Raw genomic sequence first — 27,573 nt, forward strand, 5'->3', positions numbered from 1 at the left:
TAATGTCGCCGCCGAGCGGTCGGTAAAGACACAATAGACACGTTTAAGTTTTACGTCGGCAAAGTTTCTTTAATTCTGAGTACACAAAGAAAGTAAACTTTCCCCGAGCACAAAAACAAGTTTATTCGTCCCGGAAGTTCGTATTGTGTTTGCCGCAGAGTTTGTAACACTTATCATCTAGTGGTGATATTGAATTAGGCAATGTTCAGATGCAAATTGTTACTTAGCAGAGGTTTTTGCATATATGCACTCGCATGAGTTTCCAATAAATTGATGAAAACTCAGCAATTGACAATTTGTGAGGTGGTATAGTAATTTGCTTGTTGGTAAGGTCCATAGTATCATTAGACCAGTCGAGAATAATTTGTTCTGTTTTTAAGCTCCTCTACCTCAAAATTGGTGAGAGGCTATTGTCACTAGATTGTATCGATAGATCGATACAGCCAACCTAATTCTCGCGAGTAGGGTACGAGCGACAGCCGCAGACAGAACTAGTCCCCCACATCTCGTCTCATTACGTCACTCAGATTGGGTCCGTTGTCTCGACATCTGCAATTCAAATGTCCTCGGATTGTTCAGTTCGGTGGTGTCAATAATGCTCCGTCCCTCTCCTATAATTGACTTTGGAATCACCGTGAGGGGCAATATTTATTTCTCGTGACATTTTCAGTTCTTGTAAGCACATTCTAAACGTATTTCAAATATGTGTTTAGGCGTAGTAGCACGGTGAAATATAGCTGGAAACGAACTGGGGTATATGTATAGACGTATTTTTCGGAATTTGGGAAAATCTGATAGATCTAATGGTCTTTTTTTGTTATTTATTTGACTTAGCTGAAATGTGGTACTCACACTCCATGAATATTTTGATGTAGTCTCATGTATGGTTATGGTGGTGGTGGAGATGGGAGGGGAGGGGTGAGTTTATTTGCAATCAGTAAATTCCTCTGAATGCGCGGACAAGCAGGAACCTCAGGCCGCGGTAGTGACTCCCAGACAAGCGTGAAGAGGGCGCTGTGCCGTAGTACACACCCTGATTAATGGTTTCCGGGCCAGACAATTGAGTGACGTGGGCGAACCGCCACAACCGTTGAGTGTCAATGTTCCCGTATTGATTAAACACAGGCATCCCTCGACATTTAACATTTTTCCACCTTGAGGTACAGCGAGATTGTGAGCCCGCTATCAGGTCGTGTAGAGAGGTGTCTGGGGCGGAAGCTGTGAGCTCAGTATCGGTAGATTAACGCCCCCGAGTCTGATGTATGGCTCGTCATGTCGCGGTGTGCGCGGGCTGGGGCCGGGGCTGCGCTATCTACAAACGACCCCGCTCACTTATCACACCCTCTGCTTTGTCACCTGCACAGCTTCTGGCTATGAGATCTAATGTTGACCGTTTCTCACAAGTATACTTCAGGTATCCGACTGTTACAAATTATTATTTGTTCATAAAAGCCTTTTCAAATTTCTGACACACTATTCAACAAATTCGGGATATTTTCATTTTTGAATCCGTTTCGAGTGAAGGATCGATTATCTTATTAATCCATACCACCTATTGTTGAGACTGTTCTAAGGTCTTAGTACAGCAATTTTAATAAGCGGTTTATCAGCCGTTTGCGGCTGTCATTAGCTCTCCAGGTCAGTCAAGGTTACTCTATTTTAACGGATTGCCATAGAGGAATGAGATTTTATGGCAGAGACTGAAGTAGAATCGCTTAAGCTCCTGGTTATGCCATTTCGTCGCTTTGAACTAATTATGAATTTGATAAACATATCCGATTTTCATTTCCAAGAATAACACTATACTTTTTGTAATTATCTCACATAATGAGTGATTGTTCTAAAAATATATATTTTTTAAATGTATTCCTTTGAAAATTTTAATTTTGTTTCATCAATTTAAAAACATTACTGTATATTATAACGTTAAATCTTTATTTTATTCTTATATGTACTTTGAGCAAACTGATACAATATTGAGTTTTAAACGCCTACAAGTAATTTGAGCTCCTTGTGTGGGACACTTATGCGCATCGGAATACGTATCTTAATTTCAGACGGAAACTTTGTAGTAGCGATAACAATATTACGTAATTTTTCGAAAAGCTGTTCTCATTTCACAATGTAGTAAAATGTAGTAAAACTTCGATCTCTGAAACAGCGGGTTAAATTTGCTTGACAAACAATGATTTGTGTATACAATCATTTGTAGGCTACAGAATGTGTCTTAAAAAGTTGTGCAGTCTATTTCGAGTATGTTGCACACAATTTTGTAAGTAATTCCTTTATTACGCTTAGTTATTCCTTTTGACCGCTATTATGTGTGTTTTTTTAATATTTCGATATTACCTTTAACTCTTGAAATAAACTACAATTTTAAAACACACACACACACACACACACACACACACACACACACACACACTGTCATAATTGATCAAAATTGAATAATAGTACATTTTTAATTTATCTTTGATATCAAAAAGACTCTCACTTTAGACAACTGTGGCAGGTAATATATTGCATACAGGTGCAGGTACCGGAATGATTACTTAACCGCTAGCCACTGTACCAATCACTTTCATGTGAGACAGTGTGTGATAAATTGATCTTATTTCCCTTGTGATTGACAAAACTTTAAATTCCAAGATTTTTGTGTCAAGTCGTTGTAAAAATAAAATGTTTTATTTCTGACCATTTGCTATAGTTTTATTAGTAAAACAGAGAGAAAGAGGGTAGATTGTTACTTATCGAAACAGCTGTCCGAAATCCTATGGACTGTTAAATAAATTGTTATAGTACAGATGAGCGTGGTGGAAGTACTATTAATATTTGGGTAGATAAGTCGGTAACTTATAACATTGTACTGTGTCACATACTGGCGAGACTCGATTTGTCGCCAGATCTGTCGCGGGATCAGAATTCACTTACGCAAACGTGCCGAGTGTTGTGGGAGGTGCGATATCGGGAAATACCGGAGGGCGGGAAAAAGTTTGCGTGGAAAAGGACGCCGTTGCATGACAAACAGCATCGCATATGTAGCGTCGGGATTGAGAGGAGTCTCTTTACCTATTCCCTCTGACTTGTTTCCCGAGACCTAGCCCGGCCAATCGCGTATATATACTGTAATGAGTCGGTGTCGTTTGTTCTCGCACTCGCGAGTAATGTGGGGTAACCTTTGTGTTTCCTCGTACGTCGTTTTAGGAGTCTCTTTGTCCTGTCGGTCTGTTTTATACAAGCATATATATATCATTGCAGTAATGTCACATCATTTATAATTCATTTACGGTTAAAAAAGTTGTGTGGCTCCAAAAACAAAAATATATTACGTTTTTTTTTCGTTTCAAATTTACACCGACACAAAAGTATTTATCTAATTGATTGTTTTTGTGGAACATTTGTTTGTTATTTAATAACAATATCCACGAACTATTGATCCTGAAATAGTTTAGTTAAACAAACAATATTCAAATTTTTTTTGTGTTAGACGTTCGTAATTTTCATACGATACTTCTCCTAAAATTTCCCGAACATAAGCACTAAAATAGTATTGTTCTAGGGGGTAAGAGTCAGATGGTTTGAATAGGATTCCAATTAGTGTGATGTCTGGTGAAAGGCAGTGAGGTAGTTATCGGAGGACAAGACGCTGTTGTGGCGAGGAGTGGGTATCAGCAACAGTTTATTAGCGCGGGCCCACAGGGGAGTCGTATACATCGGAAATCGGTCTCTGCCGATATATCGGCCGTTAGCTGCGGCCCGCCTTCTTTCTTATAGTTTTGTTATACGCCAGCAGGATCGTTACTTTATTGGACGAGGCGTAATGGTATAATCTAATTATGGTCCGGTTCTTTGTATGAGCATGTCTAATAATTTATGTACTACAATAGCCTAAAGCTGTCGTGTAAAGGAGTTTTACCAATAAATTACTATTAATTTAAAGTAAAATTGTGTTACATGGATTAACAGTACGCTCGCTCGTCAGTGAGCACGAATATACGAAGCGTGTCGCAGGGGAGCAACAACAAGAGGACGACAACTATCACTTTCACTGTCACTGTCACCGTCACTATTTGTGTCAACGTGTTACAGAGAGCTCCTTGTTCTTCGGCTCTTTTATTGCCGCTCCACGTGACGGACGCGCGTTATCACTAGTTAGCTACATAGCTCTCGTAATGTTTTACTAGTCCCTAGGCAGGAGGACTGTTACCGTTACTATTTGTGTCAACGTGTTACACAGAGCTCCTTGTTCTTCGGCTCTTTTATTGCCGCTCCACGTGACGGACGCGCGTTATCACTAGTTAGCTACACAGCTCTCGTAATGTTTTACTAGTCCCTAGGCAGGAGGACTGGCAACGTGTTACACAGAGCTCCTTGTTCTTCGGCTCTTTTATTGCCGCTCCACGTGACGGACGCGCGTTATCACTAGTTAGCTACATAGCTCTCGTAATGTTTTACTAGTCCCTAGGCAGGAGGACTGGCAACGTGTTACACAGAGCTCCTTGTTCTTCGGCTCTTTTATTGCCGCTCCACGTGACGGACGCGCGTTATCACTAGTTAGCTACATAGCTCTCGTAATGTTTTACTAGTCCCTAGGCAGCAGGACTGGCAACGTGTTACACAGAGCTCCTTGTTCTTCGGCTCTTTTATTGCCGCTCCACGTGACGGACGCGCGTTATCACTAGTTAGCTACATAGCTCTCGTAATGTTTTACTAGTCCCTAGGCAGAAGGACTGTCACCGTCAATATGTCCTCTGGTTTATAAGAGTTGCACATTATATTACGAAGTAATAAGTAATGAACAATTGTATAATACGAACGTTGTAGTTGTTAACTCGGTTGTGAGCGATGTACGACGTCACTAATGACGGCAGTGGCAGGCAAGTCTGCGAGCGGAACTTGTAGGCTAAGTGTGGAGTTGACAAATTACATCCGTACGGCAGTCTTGTCGTTCCTCATTTGATTAGCTGTGTGATGTGCGACATTGTTCCCTGCTGCCGCGCCGCCTGTTTGTCGGGGTTCACTCCTTCCACTTCTGTAGCGCGTATTTATACGAAAACTTCTGTGCTGGTGCATGTTGTGGCTTAATAATGCCTTTTTACAATTAGTGGAAAATGACAGTGCCGTCATGTCGTCACATAACAATTTTTTTAATGTTATTACAATAATGAAACGTAATACAATCGGCTACAGTGGTGATAGGTGGATAGTCACCATGAACAGGGAGTTTGAAGGAAATGGTTTTGCGAATAAATATGTGACTCCATGGTCTTGTTACTGGAATGAATGATTACATCCTAATGACAAATATTTGGACCACAGTTGGACACATATAGTGGGCCACAGTTTCATGGATGTGTTATTAATACCGTATTTATGTACGAATTTGACAACAGAATTCTGTAGAACAGGAACGGTGACAGTAGAAGTGTATTCACTGTACAACACATTAATTTGCGGTGACGAGACGATACGAGTGGCCGGCGATAGGGATAAGGCACAACGTGTAGACCCTTGCCTTGCCCTTCCACAGTCTTCGTACTCTCGATGCATTTAAATGTGCTCATCTTGTGCACTGCCGTCGGCAGCGGATCAACTTCAGTTCCAAAACAATGGCTCTGAAGTGGGTGAGTATTAAATAAAATTGTGTATTGTTTCAGTGCTAGGATTAAAACTTTAATCGACTATCTAAATAACAGTATTACCTGCACGTTTTACAATAAAATTTTTGTTATATGCTAAGAATAGACTTCAGTTATTAAAAAAACCCTTGTTGGCGTCTCGCCGTATAACGCCTACAAGACTTAAAGGGGCGTAATTGTTTAACGTGTTGATATTAATGAGGTCTGGAGTGGGTCGGGGGTGGTCCCAGATTGTTGTTTGCACAAAGCGAAGTAGAACAATGGCCGGTCGCTTTGTGTGACTATGCGGCTTTAGAACTGGCGCAATTCCACTACTAGAGATGTTTTTACTGCCTATAATTACGAGACGCTCAGTGCTACTGCTACTCACTCAGGTGTGTCACTTGTCTCCTGGTGTTCCTCTAGAACTGCTTGCACAGCGCAAGATAGAACAGTTGCAAGGTCCTCTAGAACGGTCGCAATTCCAGTATCAGACGATGTTTTACTGTGTGCCAGACGTTTATTGTTCCCTTCACGGTGGAAGCGAGTAGCTCCTAATGAAGCTCGCGTATAACCAGCGACCGGTCATTGTCCATCTCGCTTTGTGCAACGATGCACCTCTGGAATTGGCTTATATCCAGCAGTAGACGATGTTCGTTTCGGCTATAATTGGCGTACATTGTGCGATGTGTTTGTTCTCATCGTCAGGGGCGGCCCGGCCCTTGTAGCTCAGTTACACTCCTATCTCCAAACGCTGGGTTTTATTGTTTCGTAGCCTTTTTATGAAATATTTACTATAATAAGTACAATTCATTCTATTTGTGATATTTTACAAATTTTTTATTATTACGTTATTATCAATTTCGACAGGAGATCGTTTATAAATAACATTTCAGTCGAAAATCTGTAATAACGTGCGTATAAATAACTGTTATATCAAAGACACCAAATAAAACTAACAATGTTTACATGGTATACATCAGAAATAAATACATGCATTTAGGACAATCCTCATATCACTTAATACAGGGCATGTTTAATATATAAGTTAGGTGCAATAAAATAAAGCCAGTATAGATTGAGTTCGATAAATAACATTTCAGTCGAAAATCTGTAATAACGTGCGTATAAATAACTGTTATATCAAAGACACCAAATAAAACTAACAATGTTTACATGGTATACATCAGAAATAAATACATGCATTTAGGACAATCCTCATATCACTTCATACAGGGCATGTTTCATATATAAGTTAGGTGCAATAAAATAAAGCCAGTATAGATTGAGTTCGAGCTACAGAGAGAGAATATCTGAGATAAAGATAATCTAGTGATTGAAGCTCAGAAGTGGGACGCAAATATGACGTGATAAAGACGCCGGCTGGCAGCTTTCGCAAATCTTATTACACGTGAAAGAATAGTTTCTACATTTTTCATGGATGGCTTTGTATTTTAAAGTCGTTTTTCCACATAAAAGCGTAGGTACTCTTCTCATTTATTCCTTGGGTGTCATATAACATCGATGTAAAAGTGTCTTTTATTTTTATCCATGTCAAATAAGTCGCGTAAATTGTATAAAAGATTAATACGTAATCTGGTTGGATTGGAAATGCATACAAAACAAGAGAATGCAAATAATGTATGTAGAGTAGTTTGAAGCCCACTTATACAGGGAAATGTGCAGCCAGCTGGGCTTGAGAAGTTGATGCTTAATAAGTTAACAAGATATTGGATGAATTAATTAGCAGAGGTTGTAGCAGTAATGGTGGTGGGGTAGGGTTGGTGGAGGGGAGGGGTGGTGATTAAGGGAAGGGCTCATAGAGTTGTTGGTAATCGTAGAAGTTGTCCCGATGGAAGCAACTTATAATGAGCTGGCATTAAGCTAGTCGCTTGTCATTGATAGCGCTTGGCTCGAACTAAAATTAAACTTTTTAAAACGGAACTTTATTTCATGCGCTTGTTGATTTATATTTTAAAGATGAGAAAATTAAGTGGAATAGACATTAATGTTCACTCTGGACAAGTAAAATATATTCTTAATTATTAGGCAAGATTTTATTATGAGTATTTATAGGGTTTGTAAGTGGGAGCCATCCCCAACGGTGTAATTACTCAAAACATTACGGTGATTTGTGAGTAATGTTCTACACAAGTGTGACCTAACCATGCCAATGTCAGGCTGTACACATGTGACAGGTCATAGAATCTATTCATTCCTTTGTAGACAATTGCAATTCCATTATATGATGGATGCATAACGTGGTCGAGACTGTACTTTAGACGGATTACAGACAACGTCATTTTGATGACTGGATGTCCGAGTCATTCATGAGCTGGTAAATTGTATTGTCAATAGTAGTAGTGTTGTTCTTGTGGTGTATTACCGATTAAATGTTGGTGAATTAAAAACTCTTACTGTATATGATTTGAGTAGAAAATGTTTAATCACAATAATGAAGTGTATTGTCGTACGTGTCGTGTCGGTGTCAGATACAGAGACATTCAAGTAACTTACCAGAAAGCGTTCAAGGCGGTGCATTGTCTTTTACATATTTCTCAGATAGATTTGTAACCCCACTGAACACAGCCCCCAGAGCCCAACACCAGCCTCTGTTCCCAAGTTTATTATACAAAATCCACCAGTAAAAAGAAAATTATTTGGTAAGTAAGACGTAAACTACCCTGTGATAAAGTAAACTAAACTTAAAACAGCTTTTTTGGCTGTGATCCTTATTTGGAAGCCTCACCGCAAAACGTACAACCTAATAATAAATAAAAAAACTTCTATAGCAAGACAACAAAATTAAATTATCCAATAATTGGTAAATTGACTTGTGAATCCAGCAATGACATTCACTAATTGTCGTGTAACGACTCTTAAGAAGACTACACTGATCAGACAACATATCCATTGTACATTAGAATGAGTAAAACTTGCAAACATTTAGAATGGTACAAACCTTAAAATTAAATCCATTCCTATTTCGACCTATGTAATGGAGCATATGAAAACATTCCATGAACGTTTTTCATTAAAAGGTATTAACCATTTTCAAAATCCGTATAAATTCATAATTAATAATTTAGAAATAGGTAAAATAGAGTTTAAAAACTAAACTTAAGATAGTAATAATCATAATTCTTTTATTAGTACATGAGAAGAGAGGTGAAATTAGGGCCACAAGGATATGAATTGTTACAGAGATAAAATTAACTATCAAAAACTTTAAATTGTTTTACGTTACTCAATTAACTACAAATTAATTTTATAACTAAATATTCCCTTTGTAATAAAAAGTTACTTATACCTTGTAATTCAAAATTAGTTTTATTACCTATGATGTTTGTTTTGTTTGTTATTTTTTGTTTGTGTGTATACACCTGTATACCTCTTGAACATGTCTTGTATTGAAATATAGAGAATTTTTATGTTTATTTCTTCTGTTTTCTTTGAAGATATGTATATATGACAATCGTGCAAACAAAAACAAAAAAACTTTGGTATTTATGGGCCTAAGGAAAAACCAAACTTGTTTTGGAATGCTTATGACTTTTCAAAGTAAATTTCATAAGAGTTAAATTATTAATACGTCAGATGTCACGCGTGTTATTTCGGTTGAGTTTATATTGATCGTATAATGTTATTTTCCCAATTACTCTGTAATGAAGTACATTCACTGCCTGCACACTATGCTGCAAGGTACTCAAGCCGCGTTGTCGTAAGCTCTGTTATAAACTTGATGGCCACTACAAAGGAAGCCAATCATCTCGTGGAAGTTTTCAAATTTCTCGCTTGGCTTGAGCGTGAGGGCTTCCAGGGGACTTCATTTATCATACTGATGTATCGTACATTGAAGCGGAAAACTTTCCAGCTGAAATGTTTACAGGAAATTACTTGTAGGAAGAAGTCGGTAAGAACTCTGTGCCTACGTATTTCGATACACAGTTGTTAGAGTTTTTGAAACAATTCTTCGTTTTAATTTATTTCTCTATACAACTACAGTAGATGCAGACACTACACATTGGGCGAATGTATCATATGCACACAATGTAGGCTATACGAGTAGAACTCTGGAGAGGCGACACCAGGCCGGGTTATATAGGGCACACGGTTTATTGCATTTAACTTGCATAAGCCCTTATTTATTACAGTGAGCCGATATTAAAATGGCGGCACGAGCGTCACATCTCCTCTGTTTCCACATATGTTGCCTCGGTAGTTTGGGGTTGTATTCTTCCACTGATATTGAGTTGTGATGTTGTGTAGCTGAATTTTTAGCCTTAATGTTGGTAGGCAGCGTGCTAAATTGAGTGACTTTTTAGCAGAGTTTTCCGCCTTTGCAACAGAAACTCCGGATTATTGTAACTTACGTATAGAACGACTGTCTAGCCTCTAGACACAACTGTTTAACATGTATTGTCAGGCTACCAGCCTTATTTGCAACAGAAACTCCGGATTATTGTAACTTACGTATAGAACGACTGTCTAGCCTCTAGACACAACTGTTTAACATGTATTGTCAGGCTACCAGCCTTATTTGCAACAGAAACTCCGGATTATTGTAACTTACGTATAGAACGACTGTCTAGCCTCTAGACACAACTGTTTAACATGTATTGTCAGGCTACCAGCCTTATTTGCAACAGAAACTCCGGATTATTGTAACTTACGTATAGAACGACTGTCTAGCCTCTAGACACAACTGTTTAACATGTATTGTCAGGCTACCAGCCTTATTTGCAACGGAAACTCCGGATTATTGTAACTTACGTATAGAACGACTGTTTAGCCTCTAGACACAACTGTTTAACATGTATTGTCAGGCTACCAGCCTTATTTGCAACAGAAACTCCGGATTATTGTAACTTACGTATAGAACGACTGTCTAGCCTCTAGACACAACTGTTTAACATGTATTGTCAGGCTACCAGCCTTATTTGCAACGGAAACTCCGGATTATTGTAACTTACGTATAGAACGACTGTCTAGCCTCTAGACACAACTGTTTAACATGTATTGTCAGGCTACCAGCCTTATTTGCAACAGAAACTCCGGATTATTGTAACTTACGTATAGAACGACTGTCTAGCCTCTAGACACAACTGTTTAACATGTATTGTCAGGCTACTAGCCTTATTTGCGCAAACGCCATGTTTCTTACCCCAGCTTTTATTATCATCACTTTTGAAAAATTCTAGCTATACAAACGCGACATTATTTAGAATATGCTTCTAGAATATGAGTCCTGAAGGAAACGACGGAGACAGTTATATGTGCAGCGATATGCAGGTGATGGAATCATATTATATTCCTCGACTTCTTCTAGGCTCAAGTGGTTATGTTATCAGACCTTTTTTACATAGCAAACTCTAACATAACTAGGACTGAGATACTAGCGAGTGGACTATATCGACATAAAATTACTCTAATGTTGTTTTAAAGGTTTCTTACTCATTTCAAGAGTTAAGTTAGGATATTGGAATACTAAAAGCCAAGTTTTAATAGTGAATAGAAATATTTGATTCGTTGTTCAACATTTCTTTATTGCCTACTCAGATTGTTGAGGCTTAATGATACTGTTTTCTCAAAGTATTGTTTTAATGTGGTACTCAGAATTAGTAGTTAGTTATATGTGTATCAACTGGTCTGAGATTCTGTGCGAGTATTGTGCGTTGTGCGTACAGGAGAGACGGGGCGAGGTGCGTGTGCCCATGTGCTCGCGTGGCAGCCCGCCAAAATTCCAATCGTCCTCTCGGCCTGATGTTTTTATTTTAGTGCCAAACCCACAAACCGTGTCTTTCACTTGAAGTGATATTGAGAAACCGAGTCTGGGTTTGAATTGTTAAACCAGATCGCCTGGAGAAACGTGATTGGTTTAGAAGGAAACTGGACCAGCAGACCATTCGAGTGAAGATGTCCTTACCGTTACACCCAAATACTTGGATTCCATGTACACAAGTTAGCGTTCTACTTCAATACTTGGTTGCAGTTCTTAGGGTCTTTCGGTTCACACCACGTCGAAACATTGCTCTCACATTTTGCTTCTTGAAATATTTCAGCCTCGCTGTGAATAGCCATCTTCAGTCAACAGATGTTAGACTGAAACTGCCGATAACACGTGTCCGCCAGTACAGGTGGTGGGGCGAAACCTTTGCCATGATTGGCTGAAGCTTAACTAACCGGTAGTCAATGTAACACGCAGTGATCTATCAGTGCTGACACCTTTTTGTCAATTTGAAATATCCTCTTTGTTGAAGTCATTTTTGTTTTTTCGAGTTCTCGTTCGTGTTTTGTTTTGTATTTGTGTTCCATTATACCTTCTTTACATCGTATATATTGGCTGATGTGTATCGTTGGCAGTTTCAGTTTAACATCTGTTACTTTTATCATTGTATAATTGTTACAAACCTTCTTGTAGTATGTTGTAAAAACGGTTTTCTTTCTTACTCTTGATGATTCTTTTTATAGCGTAGTTAGGGCATAGCTTATATTTAGAATTTACTGTAACCGAAATTCTTTGAGTTTACAATAAAATCCAATTTTATTAAATAATGATTTACTTAATTATTCTTTAGTATTTGATTACAAATCCCTTTAGTATGTTATTTCTTTTTTCCTTAAGGATTCTTTCTTCACTATAATTAGGCCAAGATGATATTTAATTTACCTTTACTAAAACGATTTTTGTGCGTCAAAATTAAAATAAACTTTCAACAAAGAATTGTTAAATTAATTCTTAACTTTTGTCCACGTTGAATTACTTTTTAAATTGTAAAACCGTGTAGCGTTTCGGTCGAAAGTGGAATTGGGACAAAAACCCGAGTCATAAGTTTTACCGAACAAAGGGCGATTTTAACGTGCATTTAATGAATTCTGCGTCAGAGAGATCGTATAAATTGTGTTTCGTGAAGTGAATCAATCTACAGTAAATTGTACTTTTGTCACTTAGCCAGACATTTCAGAGTCGAAGGATTGAACGTAGTATTGAAGTGAAATATACTTGGGCGCGCCGTGCCGCTCTTTGAAGTGGCGAAAACCAATTTACCATCACACAAGACCCCTGTCCCCTCCCCCCCACACACCTACACACTTAGGTGACATAAGAGTTTCAGGTGAGCGTAGAAAAACGCCGTTGTAAGTTACAGGTGGGGTCTCATCAATCTCGGGCTCAGAGTTTTTATCTATCCACACGTGATTTGATTTCTGGCTGAGCGTTAGCGAAGCGTATCACTTGAACGGCAGGAAAAATGTTATTTCTGTATTATCTTTCAGTGGATTGACATGATATTTCAAGAAGGAACTCACCTACAGTCTTGAAATTTTATATGAAACATCATTTCCAAATAAGCATTATTGAAATCAGTGATGATGCATGTTGGTGAGCGTTAGTGAAATTCTTTCATCGGTCCAGCAGAATCAATTGTTCAATCGTATGATTTTTTTACCACGTGGCGTATTAAAAACACGTATCCTAACTGCCCCAACACATATAACGTTGTGCCCAAACGAGAACAAAAATGTGAATGAATCATGTGGGAAGACGTCTCGAGACAGTGTGGTAATTTGTAAACTTGCCCGAAACTTCATTTCTACATAGGCAAGAAGAGTTATACGAGTTTGATGGTACATATGTTCAATCATGTCATTGAAGCCTATCACTCAGTAGGCTGACATAATTTCTCTTTCTTCTGCCGGGGGGAAAAATGACTTGTGTACGTGCGTCTATATGGCAGTACATTTCGAGAACTTGGCATACAACTTCAGCGAACCCTGTTGAAGATACGAACACTGTACTATGCACACACAGGTGTATATTTTGTCACTGTTAGTAAATTATATTTTAATTGCTAACACTAATTACGGCTGGTACGGATATAGTGTTTGGATTGTTGTAGAATGTACGATGTGGTGTGACAGACGGTGAGTTAGAGTGGCAATCTCTGCTGGAGATCTGATGGCTATACTGTTGGCACAGACATCGTGACTGAAATGTTTATGTCATCATCACAGATATGTGTTCTGGAAAACCATACAATCCACGATTTTACGCCAACGCAACAGTACGTTCATAAGTGACACATATTTAAACTAAAACCATAGTTTATCGTTACTTGTACCGATTTGGATCGTTGTGAGGTAATCTTTTAAAAAGTTATGTAGTCGTAAACATACAGATTATAAGTTATTATAAGTACAATGTTAAAACAATAATTAAAAACATGTAAAAAACGTAATAACAAGTCAAATTAAGATCACGAAAAGCACGTTTCAGTCATGATTGCCATTGAAGCAGATTTTATTGCTTTCTGTTGCACATTCAGCATGTTTTATTAAATTTGATAGAGCAATTGTCCGTATTTGGACCTTCAGTTTGATTTACTCTATAGAGAGAAACGAATAATCGTCAGTTGTTATGTTTGGTTCTGAATTACAATCATGTTTTTAAAGTAAATAAAACTCTGATGATAGCCTACATAAATAATTATGTTGATTCGTAACACGAGCCATGATGTTGCATTCAGTTTATAAAATCGGTGTACAGAAGTTTAATCAGGTCGAATTAAGTAATCCTGCCGTGAATACAGAACGAGGTGTCGGTGATGTGAAGTGAGTGGGGGGGGGGGCTGAAACGCGTGTTGCATTTATTGTACTGGCGGCGCACGCTGTCCCGCTGATTGCCTAGTCAACATGTTTACATTAATTTGAGTTGGCTGTAATGTTTCAATCGAGGCGGCGGAAATACGGCGGACCGATACCTGCGCTAATGGAGCTACTCGTAAGTCAGAGGGTGGTGGAGGGGGGGGGGTTATGCGTGCTGAGGGGATAACCGTAGTTAAATATGATTGTTTAGTTGTGAAGGTGCACGGTTGGTGTGGGGGGGGGGAGAAGCCCGCCAGGACCGATGGCTTCCCTACCGCTAAGCGGTACAATTTCACAGCCGGACACTTCCGCTAGACTTGTTCACGTCATTACGCAACTCCGTCACGGCACGTGAGGTATTGTACATGATTAAGCGTTAAGGCACTGCTCCAGCCGCCATTTTGGAAAATTCTGGGTGTAATGAAATTGGGTGGATATATGGTTTTATTACTCAGAACGATGTAGGTAAAGCTCTTCACTCAAAAATTACCGTATCGTTGGCATATCAAAATCTGTATACGGAATGTCTGTTATTGCGTAAGTACCTGGTTCTGTCGTACACGTGCCACTATCTGTCAGCGTACATTGTGCTCACAGCGGGCACTGAAAGGGTCTGAAGTGCGTATCCGCGGTTTATACATGAACCCCGTCCGCCGAGGAGAAACTTCATCAATAGCCCGAAATGAGTTTAGTTCGGCGATAGACTTTCTTTCTTTTGTTGCTCTCTGTTTTCCTCCCAGGATTAGGCGTAAAGCCGCTTTTCATAAGATTGGACGCCGCTTTGTTGAGCCTATATATTGATGAAACGGTCCTAATGCAAGGGGTTTTCCGCCTAAAGTCCCAACAACCAGATCTCTTAGTGTAAATATTTATACAGCGTAATATAAGTGTAATATTGGTTAATGAAATATTGCGAAGTGGCTAAAGTAAATATTTACCGTAATATCTGTGTAATGGCTACTCTCCAAAGTTGGTGCAGAATCATCTCTCTCTAAGATATGAAACATTCTCGGAAACAGCTCCGAAGTCGCTACGAGACCATTGTTGCGGAAGACTATGAAAGTGTGGATATTTATAACAGAAATGCAAGAGTGGCCATTATTTCAAAGCACAATGGAGGGACGGAACTCACCTTCCTTTCATTCCTTCCGCTTACCAGTCATCTGAGTAAACTATTACGTGCATTGTTCATTCTTCTCGACCGAAGATATAAACGCGTCCTTCCGATGAAATTATAAAATACTTGTATAAGGGACTTAAAAAAAATTAAAATATTGAATTACGACTCGAGAGTTAATGCCTTTGTCGTAACAAACGTCACTGCAGTAACTATTACATTAATTTCTCTCACAGTGACGTGAAAAGGAGTAATTTTTATTTGTTCAGACGGAAAGGACGGTAATGAGATATGAATGTGTGTTTGACAAGCGCTGTACATTTCAGCGTCCTCTCCATTCCGGAACATGGCGATGAACTTTAATTTGGGTCCTGTCCCAGATTTACACTGACAGCTGACACAAAGGCAGTCATTTGATTATACACCGATGTCCCTCCGCAAGTTTTAATAACGTTGTTGAAGTCTACGGGTGAGTTGTGGAAAGTTGGTACAGTACGGCTGTGGAGCGCCGAGTGCGGATGTGAGGCCAGTTCTGAATATAACAACGCTCGTGCATATATTATTGGTGTTGCCTCAAACACCCGTTTGCTAACTAGAATATATCTGATAATACACCGATGTCCCTCCGCAAGTTTTAATAACGTTGTTGAAGTCTACGGGTGAGTTGTGGAAAGTTGGTAAAGTACGGCTGTGGAGCGCCGAGTGCGGATGTGAGGCCAGTTCTGAATATAACAACGCTCGTGAATATATTATTGGTGTTGCCTCAAACACCCGTTTGCTAACTAGAATATATCTGATAATACACCGATGTCCTTCCGCAAGTTTTAATAACGTTGTTGAAGTCTACGGGTGAGTTGTGGAAAGTTGGTACAGTACGGCTGTGGAGCGCCGAGTGCGGATGTGAGGCCAGTTCTGAATATAACAACGCTCGTGAATATATTATTGGTGTTGCCTCAAGCACTGTTTGCTAACTAGAATATATCTGATAATACACCGATGTCCTTCCGCAAGTTTTAATAACGTTGTTGAAGTCTACGTGTGAGTTGTGGAAAGTTGGTACAGTACGGCTGTGGAGCGCCGAGTGCGGATGTGAGGCCAGTTCTGAATATAACAACGCTCGTGCATATATTATTGGTGTTGCCTCAAACACCCGTTTGCTAACTAGAATATATCTGATAATACACCGATGTCCTTCCGCAAGTTTTAATAACGTTGTTGAAGTCTACGGGTGAGTTGTGGAAAGTTGGTACAGTACGGCTGTGGAGCGCCGAGTGCCGATGTGAGGCCAGTTCTGAATATAACAACGCTCGTGCATATATTATTGGTGTTGCCTCAAACACCCGTTTGCTAACTAGAATATATCTGATAATACACCGATGTCCTTCCGCAAGTTTTAATAACGTTGTTGAAGTCTACGGGTGAGTTGTGGAAAGTTGGTACAGTACGGCTGTGGAGCGCCGAGTGCGGATGTGAGGCCAGTTCTGAATATAACAACGCTCGTGCATATATTATTGGGGTTGCCTCAAACACCCGTTTGCTAACTAGAATATATCTGATAATACACCGATGTCCTTCCGCAAGTTTTAATAACGTTGTTGAAGTCTACGGGTGAGTTGTGGAAAGTTGGTACAGTACGGCTGTGGAGCGCCGAGTGCGGATGTGAGGCCAGTTCTGAATATAACAACGCTCGTGCATATATTATTGGTGTTGCCTCAAACACCCGTTTGCTAACTAGAATATATCTGATAATACACCGATGTCCTTCCGCAAGTTGTAATAACGTTGTTGAAGTCTACGGGTGAGTTGTGGAAAGTTGGTACAGTACGGCTGTGGAGCGCCGAGTGCGGATGTGAGGCCAGTTCTGAATATAACAACGCTCGTGCATATATTATTGGTGTTGCCTCAAACACCCGTTTGCTAACTAGAATATATCTGATAATACACCGATGTCCTTCCGCAAGTTTTAATAACGTTGTTGAAGTCGACGGATGAGTTGTGGAAAGTTGGTACAGTACGGCTGTGGAGCGCCGAGTGCGGATGTGAGGCCAGTTCTGAATATAACAACGCTCGTGCATATATTATTGGTGTTGCCTCAAACACCCGTTTGCTAACTAGAATATATCTGATAATACACCGATGTCCTTCCGCAAGTTTTAATAACGTTGTTGAAGTCTACGGGTGAGTTGTGGAAAGTTGGTACAGTACGGCTGTGGAGCGCCGAGTGCGGATGTGAGGCCAGTTCTGAATATAACAACGCTCGTGCATATATTATTGGTGTTGCCTCAAACACCCGTTTGCTAACTAGAATATATCTGATAATACACCGATGTCCCTCCGCAAGTTTTAATAACGTTGTTGAAGTCTACGGGTGAGTTGTGGAAAGTTGGTAAAGTACGGCTGTGGAGCGCCGAGTGCGGATGTGAGGCCAGTTCTGAATATAACAACGCTCGTGAATATATTATTGGTGTTGCCTCAAACACCCGTTTGCTAACTAGAATATATCTGATAATACACCGATGTCCTTCCGCAAGTTTTAATAACGCTGTTGAAGTCTACGGGTGAGTTGTGGAAAGTTGGTACAGTACGGCTGTGGAGCGCCGAGTGCGGATGTGAGGCCAGTTCTGAATATAACAACGCTCGTGAATATATTATTGGTGTTGCCTCAAGCACTGTTTGCTAACTAGAATATATCTGATAATACACCGATGTCCTTCCGCAAGTTTTAATAACGTTGTTGAAGTCTACGGGTGAGTTGTGGAAAGTTGGTACAGTACGGCTGTGGAGCGCCGAGTGCGGATGTGAGGCCAGTTCTGAATATAACAACGCTCGTGCATATATTATTGGTGTTGCCTCAAACACCCGTTTGCTAACTAGAATATATCTGATAATACACCGATGTCCTTCCGCAAGTTTTAATAACGTTGTTGAAGTCTACGGGTGAGTTGTGGAAAGTTGGTACAGTACGGCTGTGGAGCGCCGAGTGCGGATGTGAGGCCAGTTCTGAATATAACAACGCTCGTGCATATATTATTGGTGTTGCCTCAAACACCCGTTTGCTAACTAGAATATATCTGATAATACACCGATGTCCTTCCGCAAGTTTTAATAACGTTGTTGAAGTCTACGGGTGAGTTGTGGAAAGTTGGTACAGTACGGCTGTGGAGCGCCGAGTGCGGATGTGAGGCCAGTTCTGAATATAACAACGCTCGTGCATATATTATTGGGGTTGCCTCAAACACCCGTTTGCTAACTAGAATATATCTGATAATACACCGATGTCCTTCCGCAAGTTTTAATAACGTTGTTGAAGTCTACGGATGAGTTGTGGAAAGTTGGTACAGTACGGCTGTGGAGCGCCGAGTGCGGATGTGAGGCCAGTTCTGAATATAACAACGCTCGTGCATATATTATTGGTGTTGCCTCAAACACCCGTTTGCTAACTAGAATATATCTGATAATACACCGATGTCCTTCCGCAAGTTTTAATAACGTTGTTGAAGTCTACGGGTGAGTTGTGGAAAGTTGGTACAGTACGGCTGTGGAGCGCCGAGTGCGGATGTGAGGCCAGTTCTGAATATAACAACGCTCGTGCATATATTATTGGTGTTGCCTCAAACACCCGTTTGCTAACTAGAATATATCTGATAATACACCGATGTCCTTCCGCAAGTTTTAATAACGTTGTTGAAGTCGACGGATGAGTTGTGGAAAGTTGGTAAAGTACGGCTGTGGAGCACCGAGTGCGGATGTGAGGCCAGTTCTGAATATAACAACGCTCGTGCATATATTATTGGTGTTGCCTCAAACACCCGTTTGCTAACTAGAATATATCTGATAATACACCGATGTCCTTCCGCAAGTTTTAATAACGTTGTTGAAGTCTACGGGTGAGTTGTGGAAAGTTGGTAAAGTACGGCTGTGGAGCGCCGAGTGCGGATGTGAGGCCAGTTCTGAATATAACAACGCTCGTGCATATATTATTGGTGTTGCCTCAAACACCCGTTTGCTAACTAGAATATATCTGATAATACACCGATGTCCTTCCGCAAGTTGTAATAACGTTGTTGAAGTCTACGGATGAGTTGTGGAAAGTTGGTACAGTACGGCTGTGGAGCGCCGAGTGCGGATGTGAGGCCAGTTCTGAATATAACAACGCTCGTGAATATATTATTGGTGTTGCCTCAAGCACTGTTTGCTAACTAGAATATATTTGCTCACCGTGTTGTGGGCTCGCCCCCCCCCCCACCCTCTCTCCGCACAGTGATTTCTACACCCGATGTTTTAATCACGGCGGGTTTACGTTACACATTGTTTAATTGTCTTGTAGTGGTTTACACTCAACGTTGTGTAGCATGTGTCATACATGCACGATACATTAAAAGAAACTGGTAACATGTATTTCAGTAATAAAAGATTATTGTTAACTGCAGTTTATAACGATGAGCTATGTTTTGAATTAACTGAGCGTTAGCTACGCCTATCATTGAAATGGCTTGAAGAATTTCAAATTTCTGTCTGTTAGACTGCACGGGTACGAACTGACTTTAGATTTGATATTTTGCTTGAATCTTCATTTATATATAGGCAACACTGAGTTCGATGATGGTGCGTATAAAGAAACTGAGACTGAGAATTTAATATGTGACATTTTCTTCGTACAGAAAACAGAATACAGATAATATAGTGCAAAGACGAAAGTTGATTGTCGGTGACAAGATTAGGAGTCGGTGCACTGTAGCGTTATAGTACCCTGGGTCTGGCTCCCGGAACTTGTATTATTTGAACTCTGCTATGGAATCTAACTTATGAACAAAAACGTGAGTGTATTATGTGGAAAGATATCTCGGGAATGGTTTAATCCGTAGACCTGTAAATTTTGCATAAAATGTAATTTCTATTTTGATAAGAATGTATAAAACCATGGACTCTGGATAAACGTCGGCATTATTGTCTGTCTGCTCTCGGGACATCTGGAGAATGAAATGGATTACAGATTTGACATTTTGAAGGCAACCTCTGCAAATTTTGTAAAACGGAAAACTAATAACGGAGTTTTTCGTATTATTAGGACTTGCCATATAGTTTGATATGACTTTGCCATTCAGATTCTGCATGTCATCACCAATCGTCCGCAGATGTCGGACACAGACATGTTTTATGTTTGTGACGTTAGTCTCGGTGGCTGTTATCCGAGATCAAGATCTTTGCGATACTGCAGCAGCCGAACATACATTCATGTCGTGACAGCGGTAACATTGACTCTGGTGGTCTGTCTCCACGTCTGATTATAACATATGTCTCGGCCACACATTTAGCCAGTCAATTGAAATGAAATACTTCTGTTAAAAAAAGAACTGACTTACACTTCATAAATAAAACCAAGCGGTGGTTCATGTTAGATGCGGTCTTAAAATAGTCGTGTATTCGTCTTCTGTTGTTTCTGCCTCTTCCTGTATTTTCTCTACATTCACCATTTACCATTGCTTAATTATATTTGTTAAATGTACAATATTTTTTGTAAATGGCGATTAAACTTTTTGAATGTTGAGTTTAGCTCCAGTTCACCTTCCTTTTATTGTAGCGTCTGGTATATGACACTGATTCAGACTAGGGTCCTGGAATATGGAGTCATGTTCGTCTGAAGAAATTCAAAGGGAGTCGGCAGCGTAGAAGCTCAAAACGAACCTTTACATCGGTTTGACATCAGAGACACTAATAAATAGCTGAAGTGGCAATCTCATTGTCTCATCAGGTGCACAGTTTGTTGCTCCACCGTGCTAGAAACATTATATCGTGCCAGAAACATCCTAGAGCACTCAATTGTGCTCCTGATGAGACAATGAGACTGCCACTACACCTAGATTACACTATATTGTCGTATCTTGTAGTGTAGGTGTCTCTAATGTCGAAACGATATGAAGGTTTGTTTTAAGCTTCATCGTCGCCGACTTTTGGGTCTCTCCAGATTCCAGGAGTCAAGTCTGAGACAGCGTCACATACCAGACGCTGCAGTAAAAGGAACATGAACTCAACATTCAAATTGAATCAACTGTACCTAACAGAGCTACGTTATGTATAGGATTATACTGTTTCAACTTTCTTATAAAGCAATACGCTTGTAGAAACTGGAACACAGTTAGTATTTATTTTATGAAACAGTAATTATTTCACTATATACCTCAAATCGTGGAGACAATTATAACTGTAGTACACACAGGTTTGGCTAATTCCTCGCGAGCACAATGTTGTACAGAAGTGAGTCATGTATAATGCAGTAGCCGAGGAAGAGTAGGATGGCACTTTTTGTCCGTTTGATACATATTGTCGGAGCTATGCATAAATGCATACAGATGGGCCACAAACGCGACGTCGTTCACTGGAATGGGCTGATCTTTTGTCGTGTGAACTTGCACTTGTTGGATGGCGACATCTTTTATAGCCGTCGTCTGCCGTACATCTGAAGTACGAGAAGGAGGAGAGTCGACTGGTCGCACTCGAGTGGCTTGTTTGTTGTTCCGTCCGCCGCAGCCACCACTCTGGATGTCGAGATCTGCGTCTCGTGTGACGGCCGCATTTTACGCTCACAGAATATTTATGAATGTAGGACGTGGTAGCGAGTGGCTTTGAAGGGTATTTGTGAATGAGTGATTTACTACAGTCCTTCAGTCATGCCGGCCGGCACACAGACGTTTCTGAATGGAAGTAAGTACAGCTGGGCTCAGCTTTGTTTGCTGTGATTGGTTCATAATTCTACTCCACAGCCGCTCTTGGTACGAGCAGGCAAAGTGCAATGTCATTAAAATGTATTTATCCAACTTAGTGCAACTTAGGTACAAAAACGTGACGTGGGTCTGTAAAAGAATCAATGGTACACAATTATTTGTAATTGTAGTGAATATAAGTAAAAATAAAATATATGTTAGTTTAAACAGAAATGTTAAATGGAAAACCGTTCTTAACAACAGATCGAACCACTTGCACGTAGAATAGGTTAATGTGATATATATATATATATATATATCACATTAACTATATATCACATTATATATATATATCATATATATATATATATATATATATCATATATATATATATATCATATATATATATATAAAGAGTACCAAGAAACGCGTTTAGGGGCTGGGATTTCTGACTCTGCCCTGTCAGGCATTATCGAGGTGATCCTCTACTCCGTGTCGAGGTGTGCTTTGGTTCGGAGAGGGGATGTTCACCAACACGGGACGAGAGGCAGGGACAACTTTCGCGTCCAACAGCACAGGACAAACGCGTTCAGGAACTTACCATCTCAAGTTGGTGTCAGATTGATCAATAGTCTCCCTGAACACATCAAACAACAAAATGGAAAACAATTCAAAACTCAGTTGAAACCCCTTCTGATTTCGAAAGCATTTTACTCAGTCGGCGAGTTTATGATGGATCGCTGGAATGATTGAAACCAAAATTTCTCAAAGACCAGCAAAACAAATAAATTTGCCGGGCCTGTAAATTGGGTGAAAGAGGCGTGAGTGAGGCAGTGTCTGAATGAATGACTAGGTGAGGTAGGACGATTGTGATACAATATTGTCAGAGTGAATGACTAGGTTAGGTAGGACGATTGTGATACAATATTGTCAGAATGAATGACTATGTTAGGTAGGACGATTGTGATACAATATTGTCAGAATGAATGACTAGGTGAGGTAGGACGATTGTGATACAATATGTGCACTGTCTGTTCACAATACAGTTTATTGTTATTAGTAATAATTTGTCAGTTCTAGAGAAAAGTAGATCATAACTTTCATCTTTACCACATTATGTTCGGTCCTGGTGAAACCAGTTGTATATATGATCTTGTATAGGTAATTTAATGTGTGTTTGCCACTCTGTTCCGAATTTCCCTTAACAGAGCGCCTCACGTTCGACAGCGTGGAGACGGCGAAGCGAGCCAAGGAGAACCTGAACGGCGCAGACATCTACTCCGGCTGCTGCACGCTCAAGATTGAGTTCGCCAAGGTGAGTCTCTCTCTACAGTAGTACAGTAGTCGTCTGTGTACAGTTGGCCGAGCAGTCGCCATTGTCCAGCCAACTTCCCAACACACCTTTGTTCCTGTCGCTCTTCTAGATTATAATTAGGTGAGATAATTAGACTTGGCCCGACATCCCGTAGGGTCACATTCCTCGCAGCTGTCGCCCGCATAGCGCCACAGAATAGACACAAGCCACCGGTATTGTCTTCGCGGTGTGGTGGCATTAAACAAATATATGGTGCAATCTTGTACTTTGTACGAGCTGAGATTTCATCGCTTGCTCGAACGTGATTGGTACTCCTGGACATAGTGATGTGGTGTCCTCAACTTGTTGTAGATTTGTTACACAAGAGATAGCTCTTGGCTTGGCAAATGTGATCGCTCGGACTGCCATCTGTGGTCTGTGGAGTGAGAGGGTCACGTGGCGCAGCTCTAGCGTCGGACCTCAGAACTAAATAACCCCAGGACCTCAGCACACCCCTTGAATAATAAACGGCCTTGATTGATATATGCATTACAAACATATAATGATGGTTCATGTGACTCACACAACGCGTGGCGGCGCGGTGCGGCGTGTTAGAGTACCAATGTAAACCACAGACAATGCTGCCAACCGCACTGCACTTGCACAAGTTCAAACCCAACTAACCAAAAAATTTTAAAAAATTTAGCTTTTGTCACTATTTTTGGTAACCTGAATGTGTACGTTCCATCAATACAAATTGCTGTTTAATAATAATGCTGCACTGTAACTGTACTTCATTACATAATTCAAAATTGTTGTTCTACGAAACAATTGTGTTTGTTTTATATTAAATTCACGGCTAATTATACGTTCCGTATAAGCCCCGCTTGCGAAATTAGTTTGCTGGATAATACGTCTAGTTTAAGTAATGGTATTAGTCTGAATAATGTATCTCGCGTTATAAGCGCTGAACGGTGAAAATTAAAAATTCATTAATCTGGTACACGTATAGTCTCGTATTGATTTATTTATTAGAGATATTAAAGTATTTCAGTGTTATTTAGAGATATATAAAATATTAATTTATCCACGGACAGTCGGGATCTGTGTAGAGTAAACTGAGTGTAATGTGTATGTAAATTATATGTGCAGAGAGAACGTCTAGTTTACGTGGATATTTGTGAGTAGTAAAAGAGACGATGATGTAGGGATGGCGGTGACAGGAGTTTAGCTTAAATAATTGTGTGTTCCGAAGACATGAGGAGACCACCTACGTGTGTTATTACAACCTGCCAGACGGACAGACAGACAGACAGACACTGCTAGATCAGTCGGATGAGTAATGGAGACTCGCTCTGGACACCTAGACTGCGCCACCTCATCACCGTCCTGTCTCTCTTTCTTAGTTAATTGAGGCTGTGTTCTTTATCGTATGGTCGCACCATAACTATGAGGAGCTGAGTGGAATAAAGTCACTTAGTCAACAGTGACTTTTCTAGATTTGAGTTTTACAGGTCGAATGCTCTGAAAATAAAGTTAAAGTTAAAGGTACGCCTCATCTTCTTAAACGTTTAAGAAGTCTTTGTCTCTGTAATTGCCTGAAAAAGAAATCACTTATTTTTGAATAGTGATACAATTTGCTTTTTCCAATTAAAACTTACTTTCTTATTGACATTGTATAATTTTGAGCCGTTTAACCTTGTATCTGTACACGTGTTGTATCACGCCTTCCACTGACATGGCCACCGTGTTCTCTACGTATTTCTGTATGAACCTGTAGTTGATGTAACTCCAGTCTGTGATGTATGGAATTCTTCGCTATATATTTCTATTATCCTTGCATAAAAATAATCCTCTGATTAAAATAATACAGATAGAAACTGTCGAGTGTCGAAACCTTGTTTTCATCAAATGTTTTTCAATGTGTTTCAAAGTACTAAATACACAAATACGGGACAGTAAGTAATGAATAGTTTTACTTAAGTGATTATGCACATTTTTAGTGATACAGTAGTAAACAGTTTATCATTCTTTGGAACAGTTTAATTCAGTACGCCATACAGTTTTCATTGAAGCTTGAAACAATGCATGAATTGGCATCGGCGCTTATAATTTATGACACGACTAACCTTTTACAGTATTTATTCCTGCAGTGCGCAATTTTATGTTAGCCCCTGGTCATCCAATACACTCATTTAGTAATTTTTGCGTAAAGAGAGCAATTTTATATTACATTAATGTCACAATTTGTGTTACCGTACGTTACTTGAACATATCTTACTTTGAGTGTTGAGTCCAGCTCCAGTCCATCCTCCTTCTACTGCAGCGTCTGGTATCTGACGCTATCTCAGACCTGACTCTTGGAACCTGGAGTCATGTTCGTCTGAAGAGATCCAAAGAAAGTCGGCAACGAAGAAACTCAAAACGAATCTTTGCATTGTTTCGACATCAGAGACACCTATAAATAGGTGAAGTGACAGTCTCATTGTCTCATCAGGTGCATAATTGAAGTGTAAAACGTTCGTTTTAGGCTTCTTCGTCGCATACTGTTTTTGGATGTCTTCAGAAGAACATGACTCCAGATTCCAGGAGTCAGGTCTGAGATACCGTCAGATACCAGACGCTGTAATGGAAGGATTGCAACGTTGTGTGTGTATATAACTAATTTTCGTCTCAATCAAATCTTGATTAGCAATACGATAATTTACACATGTGAAATATGACTAAATAGTTTTAAAATTCCAAGTACTAGGTAAATAGGAAATTATGGTTGCAGTATAATAAGCGGCCACCAACACAATCGGAATATGATTATCGATTTTAAATAACAATAATACAGTATAGAATACGACATTTGACCTATAAATATTCATAAATAATCAAGGCCAGCTTTCTTTATAGACGTCTTTACTAGCTGGCAATGATTATTTACGATTATCTATAGGTCAAATATCCTATTCGATAGTATCGATATTTAAAATCCATAAATAATCACATTCAGACTGTGTTGGTGGCCGCTTATTATGCTGTAGCCGAAATTGTATTTTATCCCTAAGTTATCTTTACCCTCTATATTTGCAGATTTTGTTGTTTCTCTACAGAATATTTTGCTTCTTTGAGCAATAAAGCAGCAGTCCAGTGCTCGAAGGGTGGTTGTGCAGTTCCTGTTAAACACCGAGTCTCGCGAAGTAAAGAGAGTGCAGGGCTACACGGCTCGAGACTTTGAGCCGAGTTAAATGGAAAGCTCTACTGAAGGCGACTTAATTAAGTTTGTTTAAAGGATAGTGTTAATTTAAAATGCTAATCGAATCTGGGCCCGGGGATTATTTGGAGACGAGCGGATATTGACGTGCTCTGTGCTCGTCGACCTCGTTGCCGGGCGATTGCGCTTTACCCTCGTATAGCAGCATTAGTCAGAAAGTGTGTTTGTTACACTGGTAATAAGGTTCTGGAAGGGCAGTTCTAAATTTCAATAAAAAAATACACCTCAGCTTGCGTAACACTCCAATCGCGTTCTTTGGCACTATGAGCTGCTATATGTGCTCCGTGGCACACACAGAGTACTAGTACGTCTAACAACAGGAGTACGGTAGCAGCTATTCAGGCTCGGACGTCTTCACGTTAGTCCCTGAGAACAATGGTAAAACTCGTGCATGTTCATGAGGTATGGAACTTGTCTAATTTTAAACATCAAATTAATACGCATCCAAATGCTTTTTAGTTTATATTTTGGTAAGTTATTACAAAAACCAGTTTGTACTTCATCATTTAAGTATTTAAAAAACATACAACAGCATATTAAGTTTACAAAAAAACAAACAAATATATTAACATATCCTTTAAAAATTCTAAGTAATCTTACTACAGCCTGTTTTTAAGCTATCTTGGAAAGAAAGGGTTCTTTTTTATGAACTGTTTAGTCCAAAATATCAAAGGGTGACTAGAAAACTGCAAGAATCCAGTTATATGTCAAAAGAGTTACTACAAACGCGATTGTATTTATCCTGCTCAAATGGGTGTAACAACACAAGGATACATACACGAATGAATGGCACTGTGATGTAGACACGTGAACACGATGTCTTCCATGTGTCTCACATTTTGAAGGTGAGATCTGAAAAATTGTTCCTCAACGAGAGTGTTTTTTAAATTTCAAGATATTTTCTCAATAATGAACTTTCGTATATAGTCAAATTAAAG

General features: G+C 39.7%; 1 protein-coding gene across 3 annotated transcripts in view; it reads left to right on the plus strand.

The window, feature by feature from the left end:
• The window catches only part of LOC124364631 (heterogeneous nuclear ribonucleoprotein L), a 307,173-nt gene that overhangs the window by 191,057 nt on the left and 88,543 nt on the right, over window positions 1-27,573 (plus strand). For all 3 annotated transcript variants that reach the window (XM_046820249.1, XM_046820251.1, XM_046820250.1), the window contains exon 5: window positions 23,298-23,394. In XM_046820249.1, coding sequence (XP_046676205.1) covers window positions 23,298-23,394 — 97 coding nt within the window. The remainder of the gene's footprint in view (window positions 1-23,297; window positions 23,395-27,573) is intronic.

The sequence above is a fragment of the Homalodisca vitripennis genome, chromosome 6 (assembly GCF_021130785.1).
Source record: "Homalodisca vitripennis isolate AUS2020 chromosome 6, UT_GWSS_2.1, whole genome shotgun sequence".
Classification (NCBI taxonomy): Eukaryota; Metazoa; Arthropoda; class Insecta; order Hemiptera; family Cicadellidae; genus Homalodisca; species Homalodisca vitripennis.